We start from the raw sequence: 13780 nt of genomic DNA on the forward strand, positions 1-13780 counted from the left end.
GTACTGGAACAGCTTGGCTGGGGGCGCAGCAAGTTCTGGAGCACAAGTTTTCAATATTATTGCCAGAATATCGTCAGGGCCCATAGCCTTTGCAGTATCCAGTGCCTTCAGCAATTTCTTGATGTCACATGGAGTGAATCAGATTAGCTGAAGACTGGCATCTGTGATGCTGGGGACCTCTGGAGGAGGCCGAGATGAATCATCCACTCGGCAATTCTGGCTGAAGATAGTTGCGAATGCTTCAGCCTTATCTTTTGCACTAATGTGCTGGGCTCCCCCATTATTGAGGATGGGGATATTTGTCCTCCTTCAGTGAGATGTTTAGTTGTCCACCACCATTCATAACTGGATGTGGCAGAGCTTGGATCTGATCCATTGGTTCAAGAATTGCTTGGCTCTGTCTATTGCTTGCTGCTTATGCTCTTTGATACGCAAGTAGTCCGGAGCTGTAGCTTCGCCAGGTTGACACTTCATTTTTAGGTATAGCTGGTGCTGCTCCTGGCATGCTCTCCTGCACTCCTCATTGAACCAGGGTTGATCCCTGGCTTGGTGGTAATGGTAGTGTGGGGGATATGCTGGGCCAGGAGGTTACAGATTGTGGTTGAGTACAATTCTAATGCTGATGTCCCACAGCGCCTCATGGATGCCCAGTCTGGAGTTGCTAAATCTGTGGGAAATCTATCCCATTTAGCTCGGTGGTAGTGCCACACATGATGGAGGGTATCCTCAATGTGAAGACAGGATTTCATCTCCACAACAACTGTGTGGAGGCCACTCCCACCAATACTGTCATGGACAGATGCATCTGTGGCAGGCAGGTTGGTGAGGTCAAGTACGTTTTACCCTCGTGTTGGTTCCTTCACCAGCTGCTGCGCACCCAGTCTAGCAGCTATGCCCTTTAGGGCTCGGCTAGCTCAACTGTGCTGGTGTTACCGAACCACTCATGGTGTTACCGAACCACTCATGGTGCTGGACACTGAAGTCCTCCACCCAGAGTACATTTTGTGCCCTTACCACCCTTAAAGCTTCCTCCAAGTGGTGTTCAATATGGAGGAGCACTCATCAGCTGAGTGGTGGTGGTGGTGGTGGTGGTGGTGGTGGTGGTGGGTGGTGGGTGGGGGGTGGGGGGTGGGGGGGGGGGGGGTTGTGTGTGTGTGCAGGGTACATGATAATCAGCAGAAGGTTTCCTTGCTCCTGTTTGATCTGATGCCATAAGACTTCATGGCAGCCGGAGTCGACATTGAGGACTCCCCCCTGACTGTATACCATTGTGCTGCCACCTCTGCTGGGTCTGTCCTGGCAGAAGGACAGCATGTATCCAGGAATGGTGATGGTAGTGTCTAGGTCATGATCTGTGAGGTGTGATTCCGTGTGTATGACTACGTCAGGCTGTTGCTTGACTAGTCTGTGAGACAGCTCTCCCAATTTTGGCACAAGCCCACAGATGTTAGAAAGGATGACTTTTCAGGATCGACAGGGCTGGGTTTACCATTGCAATTTCTGGTGCATGGTTGAAGCTGGGTGGTCTGTTTGGTTTCGATATTGCGAGCTTAAAGAAGTTGGCACCCAAGGAAGAGAGAGGTGAAAAAAATGTCTGCTTGAATGATAAATGTTAAGCCTTGATATTGACCTTTGAAATATAGCAGTACATACAGTACAGGAGACTCGTTTTATTGGCAGGGTAGAGGGGACTCAGGGGAGGGAAAGCATAGAGAAACACTGATGCTGTATGAAAGCCAGGAAAGTCGAAAACCTGGACAATTTGAGCATTTGAGAAACTGTCGGGACAACCGGGACTGTCCCCACTAAGCCAGGACTTGCAGTCATCGTACCTCCACCCCACCCCAACTCACCATAGCATCACCCTATATTCCTCCAATTTTCTACTTCTCAGGCTCTGAGGCCCACGTGCACTTTTGACCACTGCCTCCTCATGTAGAGTTTCATGCAGAAAGCTCTTCTTTTCAATCCTGGCCCCATCTCACCACCAGATGAAAAACAGATCAGCACCACATTTTCCTTACTCACTAATTTCTCAAATGGCCCTCCCCAATATACCTCTTCTCTAGTGAAGGAACCCTTACAGTCCACTCCCCTACCCACTTCACTAACCATTCATGTCTAGGCTCACCATCCCACTGATAGGAACTTCAACCCCTGTAAATTTCCCCTTCCTGCTCCCCATACTTAAATATTTTGTCATTGTCTCCCCCTCTCTTTACTCTCACACAAAAGATCGCCCTTCACTACCCCTTCCCCCCAACCCCTGATACACCTTGAAAGGTTAGTGGGCCTTTCAAGCCTGCATAGACTCACTTTGGGCCTATCCCCCATTGTGAAAAGTCTGTCAAACATGTCATTGTCTCTTACCTGTCCCCAATCCTCCTGGCCCCCCTTTAGACACAATACCCCACTTTGTTCTAACACTCCCAATTCATCTCTTTCTTTTCCCCTTCACCTTCCTGCCCCCTCAATTATCTCCTTTCTGCTTCTACAGGCTGAGCCCCAATTATCCCCCAACACTCTAATTTCACTTGAATTGGCCACTGCTTTTAGTCTGGACTTCTCATTTACAATGCAACCTCCTCCTCTTTCAGGTACCATGCCCTAAGCGCGTGTTGGTGACCATGGCTTTCCATTGGATTCGTCCATGATTATGCTTGCCAATGTACTGCAGTGGCTTCCCACTCTTACTGCCTCCCATCAGGCATATTAGAAGGATTTACAGGCTGATAATTAACCCTGTTCAGCCATGTTTTGAACACAACTTCCATGGCCATCAAGTCCTGAGATAGTACTTGAGGTAGGGACATTACTACTGTACCAGCAGACCTTCCTTACAGTGCCACAGGAGATCAATAATAATATTAGATTTTTAAAACTAATCAAGCTAATCATTTGGGGTTTGTTTAGACACTGACCACTTCTGTCATGATCACTGCAACTCTATATCACTGTTCTTCATAATATAAATTGTGACTTATGAAATGTATTCACAAAAATTTGAAGTTAAAGATCAGAATTTAATGCTATTCTCTACACCCTTGTTAGTCATTGCATGATTAGATCAATGAAAAGCCATGCAATTTACATCAATCACATCATTCTTTATGTAGTAGAGGTTCTACATGACTGTGCAATATTGGGTCAATGAAAACGTAAACTAGCTATTATAGCCACTGTAAAACAATTCTGATTCAAGTTATGGAAAGAATCAGGTCAGTCAGCATCTTTTTTTCGTTCATGGGACGTGGGCGTCACTTGATAGTCCAGCATTTATTGCCCATCCCTAATTGCCTTTGTTCAGAGAGCATTCAAGAGTCAACCACATCACTGTGGGTCTGAACAGTAAGATTTCCTAAAAAAAAAATCAGTGAACTGGATGGGCTTTATGACAATCGTTTCATGGTCATCATCAGACTTTTAATTCCAGATTTTTATTAAATTCAAACACCACCACCTGCCATGGTGGGATTTAAACCCAGATCCCCAGAGAATTACCCTGGGGTCTACGGATTACCAAGCAAGTGACAAAACCCCTATGCTACCACCTCTCTGTGGAGAAAAGATGGTCAAGTTAAGGCCTGAAACATTAACTTCTTCTCTCCACAAATGCCTGACCTGCAGAATGTTTCCAACACTTTGTTTTTAATTAACATTTCCAGCAATATGTGGCATTTGCTTTTAATTGAAATATCAATTATTTCTTGTAATACAAAAATAATAAAGTTGACTACTATGTATATAGTCGTTTCAGGCATTCCCAAGCTCAAAAGCACAAGTTGCATTTTTTTTAAAATCACAGTATGAAGACTTGCAATCATTACAATACTGCAGTATTCCTGTTGAGTCATGTTTACTATTCCTCTCCTCAGTTTGCCATAATTTCAGAAGGCAGTGCTACAAATCTGAGAGCTGGTATATGCATCAGGAAATGCTTAGCAAGGATGTCAAACTTTTGGAAATTTTCACTGAAAAAGCTGAAGGGTACAGTGTATATGGGCCCTAGTCAGTAATCACTTTCAACAGCAACTTACCCTTTCATGTAACAAAACATCCCAAGGAGCGGCAAACACAATTTGACACTGAGCTACAAAGAGAGGAATTAGGGCAGATGACCAAAAGCTTGGTCAAAGTAGGCTTTAAAGACGAGTTTAAAAAGGAGGATCGGTAGATAGGCGGAGAGGGATTCCAGAGGAGGAGGGAATTCCAGAATTTATGGCCAGCAATGAAGGAGCAATTAAAAATCAGGGATGAAGAGGCCACAATTAGTAAAGCACAGAGGGTTGTGTGGATAAAGGAGATGACAGAAATAAGAAATGGCAAGGCCATGCTGGAATCTGAAAGCAAGAACCTGAATTTTTAAGACTGAGGCATTGCTTAACTGGGAACCAATGTAATTCTAAGAGCACATGGATAATAGGGGAGATGATAGCATAGTGATAACATCACTGGACTAGTAATCCAGAGGCCCTGGATAATGCTCTGGGGGACACAGGTTCAAACCGACCAAGGCAGCTGGTGGAATTCAAATTCAATAATAAAATCTGGAATTGAAAGCTTGTCTAGGTATTAATGACAATGTTGTAAAAACCCTTTAGGGCAAGAAGGAAAACCTGCCTCCCCTCCTCATCTGGTTGATATGTGATTCCAGACCCACAACAGTGTGGTTGGCTGACAGCTGCGTTCTAAAATGGCCTAGCAAGCCACTCAGTTCAAGGGCAATTAAGGATGGGCAACATCCACATCCCATGAAAGAATAAAAAAAAAGCAAACAGGAAGTGAAGATATGGACAGCAGAATTTTGGATTCCCTCAAGTTTACAGAACATGGGAGACGGGCCAGGGCACAAATGTTGAGCTGGATTTGCAATCCTGGTTCAGGAACCTGACACCCAAATCATTTCTGGGTCCCAATTAGTGGCACTGGGAATGGTATGGTGGCAGCACCTAGTAATGGAGGATGATTTTAAAAAGAAAACAGCAGCCACAACTCAGCTTGCCATTGAAGGTATGATGCCTGAAGATATGGAGCCGCAGGTAGATCAGAGGGTCTCAAAGTGTTGGCCTGGGCAGGCATCCCCGGGTGGCCCCATTTTTTTCAAGTGTTTCCCTTGAGGCATTGGCAGAGTCTCAGAGGAAAAATGTGTTGTTTCCTCTGTCATGAATAAATCCCCAAGAGAGACCAAGAGGGCATGGATGGAAGTGGCTGTGGAGGTCAGCAATCGGGGAGTCACAAAGAGGACATGAGTGCAGTGCAAAATGCACTTTAATGATCTGCTAAGGTCTAGAAAGGTGAGTGGCAAATGATACCTGTCTGACAGGCGTTTAAGTCTACATAAATCAGCATATACACAAGCTGAGCAGGCTGAGTACCCATAGTTCTCCTTAACATTGTCTGATCAAGTAGCTAGTTGCATCACTGAGCAATCCTTGCCATTCTCTACAGGTGTGAACACCTTGCACCTTCTTCCTAGTAAACAACCTAGGCCCTCCTGTAACATTTAACAACCAAGCTTGTCATCAGGTAGAATTCAGAACAGGTCACATGACCCCTCATTTCTCCATTTTACCCTAAATTAAAGAGACAATCCCAAAACATAATCTTACAAACTTCATATTTGTAGCATCAGTGCCACGGTGACCTTGACAGCTGCAGGTATGGAGACTGCCATGGAGCCACAAGGCATCAGATCATTGTGGACCAGAGTGCAAATCTCCTATGACACTAGCGCTCTATCATTTGCAGGCAGCTAATTCTTGGGCAGTAACTCACTGTCTTGGGTAGTGCCTTCCTTCTCTTGTAACCTCCCGCTGTGCTCCTCTGATCTCCTCCTGACCAGGGGGATGTATCTGCTGAAGCTTCTCCTTGCCACTTTGTCCAATGTCAGAACAGCTTGCTTCCATCCCAACTCTCTTCTGCTGTTCACTGGTCACCAGGGCTTCCTCTACCAAACTTTGATGTCCAAGTGATGCCAGCTGCTTCATATCCCTCTCAAGAGTCCAATTGCTCACTGTTCACAAATACAAGTCTCAGCACCATCAATGACAATTCTGTGCCAGCGGGTGAACAGCTGAGTTTATCTCCCATCTCTCATAACTGTCCAGCCCTGGTTCCCTGCTGTCTTCACAACAGTTGTGCCCTAGCGTGTCCCTGACCGTCCATTTTCACTGTGCCTCTGGATTGAAAATCTCAAACTATTTCTCTAATGGCATTAACGAGTTCCATAACAAGCTAAACAGTCTGTAAATTGGAGGCATGCAGGTTGCAAGCTCTCTCCTTCCATCCCACCCACCCATCCACTCCCCCAATATCACTCCACGTTCCAGAGAAATCAGGATCCAGTGATGCCATCCAAGATCAGAGTGCCCGGCTTCACCCTTACGGGCTTTTGAAAATCCAGCATGTTAACTCTGTTTTTCTCTCCACAGATTGCTGCCAGACCCTGAGTATTTCCAGAATTTGTTTTTATTTCCGTTTTTCATGCTTTCATTTTTTAAGCAATCCCCTTGGGCTAGTCAAAGAATCTCCAGGGCTTGCATATTTTAATTTGTCTCATTATAACTCCTTTTTGTTCCTACTAACATCATTTCTGCCATTTAACTGTCTCTTGTTTTCATTCCTGCATTGCACAGGTCATTCTATTTATTTTCCTGGGTGTATATTTTCCCCCTCCCCTTCTTATTCTGTCCCTTTTTGAATGTTATTTATTTGTAATATTGTCCAGTCCTGAGGAAAGGTCTACACCCTGAAATGTTCACTTATGTTTCTCCACAGCTACTGCCTGACCTGCAGAGTATTTGCAGCTTTACGTTTTCAGCATCTGCAGTAATTTGTAATATATTTAAAAACTTTAACCCCTTTCACATTAATACATAACCTCTGTGAATGGACAACTTGGCCCTCCTCCGCTCTGCTTCCTTTGATACCTCGTCACGCACGTGCATTATAGATAACTGTAACAAAATACTGCGAACCACCCAATCAGCAGCGACGCCCAGAGCGCGCGTATGGTTCTAAAAATACCAGCCGCCGAATCAGCGTGGAGCAGCAGCGACTCAGTGGCCAACCAGACAAGGGGGGCGGGGCCCTGGACATGGCCCCACGTGGAGGCGGCGACCTTCACCCTATCCCGTCCGCCTGCTCTCTCGCTCTCAGAAGGTAGCGCGACCCTCAATGCAGAGAAACAATTAATGAATAAATAACAAGGCAATATTTAGCTAGGATTATCTAAGTGTTCCAAAATTCTGCCGTGCCTGTTGCATTTTCTATTGCCTCTGCACGACACGGTAGAAATTACATTGCAATGAGGTTTTTTTTTAAAAGTGCGACACAGGTTTGGGAGCTACTAAAGGCCTGGACTGTGGAATATTGCTTCAACAATATTAAAATAAAACGGATCTTCATGAATACTGAACTCCAAAGCTCATTCTGTTTGCAATGTTTATTCCCAAACAAGGGTTGGCGGATATAGTAAAAAGCTGCTGCAATTACACGTAAAAAGTCTTTGAAAACAGACATTCCAAAAACGAAAAATGTGTTTTTCAAACCCGAAAAATTATTCACATTTATTATCGCAAACTGCTGCCATCGAGAAGAAACGTTCTATTCTCCAGTTTCCAATTACAACGCACTTTCTACTTTTTTCCCCCAGACGTATAAATGATGGTAATTAAGAACGTAATTTAAATATTGATCTGCACAAAGGCAAATGTTATAAATGCCGACATTAAGTACGCAGAGTCAACATACGCACTCAGTCTGGAGCCTGACCCTCAATGTCTAATTCAGCTGACATTTGATTGCATTCCGGCACAGTAACTTTTTTCAAAAAATTAAATAAACATTTTGATTTCCTCCTCCACCACCAGCACCCCCAAATGTTCTCCATACGCAATTTCGAAAGCAAAAATAAATGTCCTAATCAGGGAGCTAATAAAACATTGTAACATGATCTGTACATGAGGCATATATATTATCAGGCGGTATTAACATGTTTCAGAATGACTTACTCGACTCCAGGAGATTAACTCATCTGTTCCTGGATCTTCCACCAAGGTCCATAACTTGTTCAAAAACGCAGGCACGTTGCAATTTTGCTTCATTTCTCAAAAAATTTATTTTGCAAAAGTTCACGATGTACTTCTCTCACCACCCTCTTAATAATACCTTGCGCTGCTTTTCCCACGGCGAGAAATCTGCTCTGATGACTACAGTTGTTTACTTCCCACTAGGTGAACTCCCGTTTGTTTAATAACGTTTGTTGCTGAAGTCCATGCTCGACTCAATCTGTGGGTGGGACCACTTGCTGCAGCTGTCAATCATGCAGAGGCCCAGTCAAAAAGCAGCTCAGTAACCAATAGGGAAGAGGCTCTCAGTTTGAGAGACAGCTCGATTAGCCAATAGAAGAGAGGAGGGACGGGGCTAGATCCGATCGTGAACTGTCTTTAGGTTGGGCGGAATTGTGCGTGCGCAAATTGCCTGATATTGTGTGTGGGCACGTGGGGTATGTATGGTTTGGAATTGGATACATGGAAGATCTTTCCGTTCTAACCATTAGTAAATTGATAGGAAATTAAGCTGCACCATTAAGCTGCTTTTCCCTAGTTTCTGGAAACCCGAAATACAAATTAATACATTGAATGAGAGGACAGGGAAAATTCAGGAGTGAGAGAAAACTCAAGAATTCAAAGTAATGCAGGCTGGACCTGAGATCTGTACGATGGTGGCATTGTGCAAGAGCAATGCTTCACCAGAACAGGTCTGATCTTACCAGGATGCAGAGATAAAAGAAAGGCTTGCATTTATATGGCACTTTTCAAGGCCACCGGACATTTTAAAGTGCTTTACAGCCAATGAAGTACTTTTGAAGCATAGTCGTTTCACTAATACAAGAAGCGCACAGCCAATTTTGCACACAGCAAACTCCCACAAAATATTGTGATAATGGTGTATTATATTATCCCAAAATTATTTAGGATCTATATGGCCATGTATATCTATACATGTTTATCCAAGATGCTGCATCCTCCACTATTGCACTACAATATATGTTCCAAACTAACATTGTATCATTCCAATACACACACATCTGAAAAATATACTTGCTTCAAACTCCAGTATCTGTGACAAAAAGTGTGATTATTTCAGGCTTCTGAGAACCAAAGGCTTAACAACAAGATTATTTGTTTCTGTAATGTCAATTGAGGGATAAATATTGGCCAGGACACCGGAGATAACTCCTCTGCTTTTGAAATAGTGCCATGGGATCTTTTATACTCACCCGAGCAGGCAGATGGGGTCTCGGTTTAACATCTCATCCAAAAGGCAGCACCTCTTGCAGTGCCACACCCCATCATAACTGCATTGGAGTGTTAGCCTTGGCTTTTGTGCTCAGGTTCTGGAGTGGAACTTGAACCCAGAGCCTTGTGACTGTGATGTGAGAGTGCTACCAACTGGACCACTGCTGAGAAAATGGGTTAACATCTTGCAGGAGGGTATGCATTATGAAAATAGGGAAGTGCAAGGAACTGGTGGGATTTTAACATCAGGATAATAATTTAAAATTTGAAGTACTGGTGTGTCTGCAGCCAAAATGGGTCAATGAGAACACAAATGATAGGCAAACAGAACAACATGTGATAGGCTCGTCTTGATGTCTTGATATTAAAATTCTCATTCTTGTTTTCAAATTCCTCCATGTCATTGCCCCTCCTCATATATGCAACTCCTCCAGTCCTACAATCTTCAGAGATATCCACAGTTCTCTAATTTTGTCTTCTGGAATATCCCTGATTTTAAACATTCCACAATTGGTGGCCATATCTTCTAAGGTCTGGAGTTCCCTCCCTAAACCTCTACTTTCCTATCTATTTTTCCTACTTTAAAACACACCTTAAAACCTACATCTTTGACCAAGCTTTTGGTCATTTACTCTGTTACTTCCTTATGTGGTTTGGTGTAAGATTTTGCTTTCTAAGGCTCCTGTGAAGTGCCCTGAGATGTTTTATTATGTTAAAGGCACCATATAAATGCAAATTGTATGTAGAGTAGAATATGATTATCAATAGCATTAGAATAAACTGACATTAATGAAGGGTGGAGGATGGGATTTCAGCCAGAAAGACTTGAGTCTATTGTTGACAAAGGCATGGATAAGAGTTTCAGCAGCAGATAGAATTAAGTGGGGTATAGGCAGACTTTGTGATGGAAAGGAAACAGCATTTGAAACTTCATAGAATAGGATGCTAAGGTTACAGATTGGTTTTTCCCAAGAAGTGGCAGGGAATGGGCTGGAGTCATTGGGAAGGGCATGGCGTTTGTTGTGGTGGTCTAGGACATTGGCAATGGTCTTTCCAATGTTTAGCTGGAGGAAGTTGTGGATCATGGATGGCTGGATATATCAAGCTGTCTGCCGATACGGAGGCAGTCAAAGATAGTCGAGAGCTGTGTGTTTTCACTACATGTCAAAGCTGATTCCATGTCTGCAGATTATGTCATCTGAGAGGAAACAAGTAGATGAGAGAGAGAAGGTGATGACAGTGGTAATGGTGCAAGGACTGGAAGAATAAGTATTTCTAGAGAATTTCCAAACTGGATAAGTAAGAATCAAATCCAGCATGGGCACTTCTGCCAGGCTTGACAATAGAGGAGAGAGTGGAGGACGTTGGTTTGCTTCACTTTATCAAAATATGTAGAAAAGGACAAGGAGAGAGAATGCACCACAGTCCTTTGTGACTTTGATTAAGGGTGTTTCAGTGCCACGAGAGGAGTGAAAACATGGCTGGAGGGATTGAAACAGATACGATGGAAAGACACATTGTCTTTATTTTACATTATCTAAGGTGCTTTGTATAAATTAGAATTTACAAAATGACTTCAAGCAGATATATTTCTAAAATATCTAGTAAGGAATCCCATTGTTTTGTGGAAAAGTTAATATACAGCTAGCCAATATGTGGCTGGCTACATGCAATCAGACCTCATCATATTAAATGGGAAATAGCTGACCTAAATGGGGATCCGTTGCCATTTCAATCTATGTATGCTTCCAAGAACATACCTCTGTGATTGGTGGTCCATTAGGTACTGTTTGTTAAAGGTAGTCTTCAAACAGATTGCTTTTACATCAAAGGAAAATACTCAGAATCCAGCGACCCTCTTACCATTATCAGTCTTCTCTGTTTTCAGTCTCTGGGGTGTTGCTGGAAAGGTTGGCATTCATTGCACTTCCCTAGTTGCCTTTGAAAACTGTGGTCAACTACCTTGTTGAATCATTGTCATCCATGTGGACAAGACGCTCCCATTTTGCTGTTAGGTAGGGTGTTCCAGAATTTTGACCCAGTGACCATGAAGGAACAGCAATATCCAAATCAGGATGATGTATGACCCAGAGAGAATTTATAGGTGGTAATGCATAGAGATGCAGTCGCAATCAAATTCAGTTGGCCAAGGCTTGCAAGTGCTGCCTGATCAATCAAAGCCGGGCAGGATTTGACCAAGGAGGCCTGATGTCTGAGGCTATCAGCACAATGTGTATTCTATGGAGGCAAGAAGTCAAAAGACTTGGTAATCTGTACAACGAGTTTGCTCACAGGATGAAACTGCTGATAAGCAAAGATGTTATGTCTGGCTTGTAGTACATGTGTAAGACTTGCAGGCACGTATAATGATTAGAAGAGACACAAAACGATTGAGAATTGTGGGTGGTGGAAACCGCAAGAACACCATCAGAAGAGGAACTGGGTGGCATTTTAAAGCAGATGGATGATGTTTATTTCACTAATGAGCACATATCTCACTCAAAATGAACATTCCAATATGCCCCACTGAAATGTAAAACCTGAAGCATGGGAACAATCGGTCCTAGCCTTACGATCAACAGAGAACAGAGAAGACAGAAGCAGCAGCTTGATCAACCAACTAACTACATCAGCTATGACTGATCACCTGTAGTGTCATTGTAAGTAAAGGGAACTTTGAGTTACAATATTGTAAGCTACTCTATGTCTCAATACTAAAACTTGAATAATAAATTGAATTTAGAAACAATTTAGAATCATAGTCAATTTGTAATCCTAAAAGAACTTGTAAAAGAACGGTGCATAGATTTAGCTTACAAGTGCTCTCTTGCACCCGATATTCATGTCCTTCTAGGTTGTGGATGTCATGGGCTTGAGAGGTGCTACGAAAAAAGCCTTGCTGATTTACTACAGTTCATTCTGTAGATCAGTAGGTCGCGACTCAGTTGGAGTCGCACAAACAGCAAATTAAGTTCAGGAAACCAGGATGTAGAAATGGCTTGGGTAGAGATGAGTGCAGCTCCTACAACCCTGAAGAAGCTGGACACAGTCCAGGACAAAGCAGTCTGCTTGATTGGCACCACATCCACAAACATTCACTCCCTCCCCCACCAACGCACAGTGGCAGCAGTGTGCACCATCTACAAGATGCACTGCAGGAATTCACCAAGGCTCCTTAGACAGCACCTTCCAAACCCACAACCACTGCCACCAAGAAGGACAAGGGCAGCAGATAGATGGGAACACTACCACCTGGAAGTTCCCCTCCAAGTCACTTACCGTCCTATCACCATTCCTTCACTGTCACTGGGTCAAAATCCTGGAACACTCTTCCTTACAGCACTGTGGGTGTACCTACACCATGTGGACTGCTGCAGTTCAAGAAGGCAGCTCACCACCACCTTCTCAGGGGCAACTAGGGATGGGCAATAAATGCTGGCCTAGCCAGCAAAGCCCACAATCTGTAAATGAATTAAAAAAAAGAATGACAAAAAGATTAACAAGGAGGGAAAAATTAGAGTACGAGAGAAAGCTAGAAATATAAAGACAGATAGTAAGAGTTTCTATAGATATTTAAAGAAGAGGAGACAAGTGAGCATTGGTCCTATAGAAAGTGAGTCTGGGGAATTAATAATGGAAAGTAAGGAGATGGTAGATGAACTGAACAAGTATTTTGCATCAGCAGGGTACTTAGAAAAATTCAAGACAATCAGGCAGAGTCAACATGGTTTTGTGAAAAGGAAATCATGTGTAAACAATTTATTGGAGTGCTTTGAAGGAGTCATGTGCTGTGGATAAAGGGGAACTGGTGGATGTACTGTACTTAGATTTCCAGAAGGCATTTGAAAAGGTGCCATATCAAAGCTTATTGCAGAAAATAAAAGCTCATGATGTAGGGGATAACAAATTGGCATGGATAGAAGATTGGCAAGCTAACAGGAAGCAAGAGAGTTGGTATAAATAGGTCTTTTTCTGGTTGGCAGAATGTAACAAGTTGTGTGCCATAGTGATCAGTGCTGGGGCCTCAACTTTTTACAATTTATATAGATGACTTGGATGAAGGACCGAAGGTATGGTCACTAAATTTGCTGATAAGACAAAGATAGGTAGGAAAGTAAGTTGTGAAGAGGACTTAAGGGGGCTACAAGGGGGTATAAATAGTTGGCAATGATCTGACACATGGGAGTATTAATGTGGGCAAATGTGAAATTGTCCAGTTTGGTGAGAAAAATAAAAAAAGTATATATAAATGGTGATAGATTGCAGAGCTCTGAGATTCAGAGGGATCTGGATGTCCTAGTGCATGAATCACAAAAGGCAAGTGTGCAGTTATAGCAGTAATTAGGAAAGCAAATAGAATGTTATTGTTTACTGTGAAGGGAATTGAATACAAAAGTAGAAAGGTTATGCTTCAGTTATACAGGGCATTGGTGAGACCACATTTGGAGTACCGTGAACAGTATTGGTCTCCTTATTTA

General features: G+C 43.1%; 1 protein-coding gene across 2 annotated transcripts in view; it reads right to left on the reverse strand.

The window, feature by feature from the left end:
* The window catches only part of LOC121282144 (heat shock factor protein 1-like), a 69888-nt gene extending 61610 nt beyond the window's left edge, over positions 1–8278 (reverse strand). For both annotated transcript variants that reach the window (XM_041195654.1, XM_041195653.1), the window contains exon 1: positions 8013–8278. In XM_041195654.1, the coding sequence (XP_041051588.1) occupies positions 8013–8105 (93 nt within the window). In that variant the 5' untranslated portion in view covers positions 8106–8278. The remainder of the gene's footprint in view (positions 1–8012) is intronic.
* Positions 8279–13780: the final 5502 nt, after the last annotated feature.

Source organism: Carcharodon carcharias, chromosome 9, assembly GCF_017639515.1.
Source record: "Carcharodon carcharias isolate sCarCar2 chromosome 9, sCarCar2.pri, whole genome shotgun sequence".
Lineage (NCBI taxonomy): Eukaryota > Metazoa > Chordata > Chondrichthyes > Lamniformes > Lamnidae > Carcharodon > Carcharodon carcharias.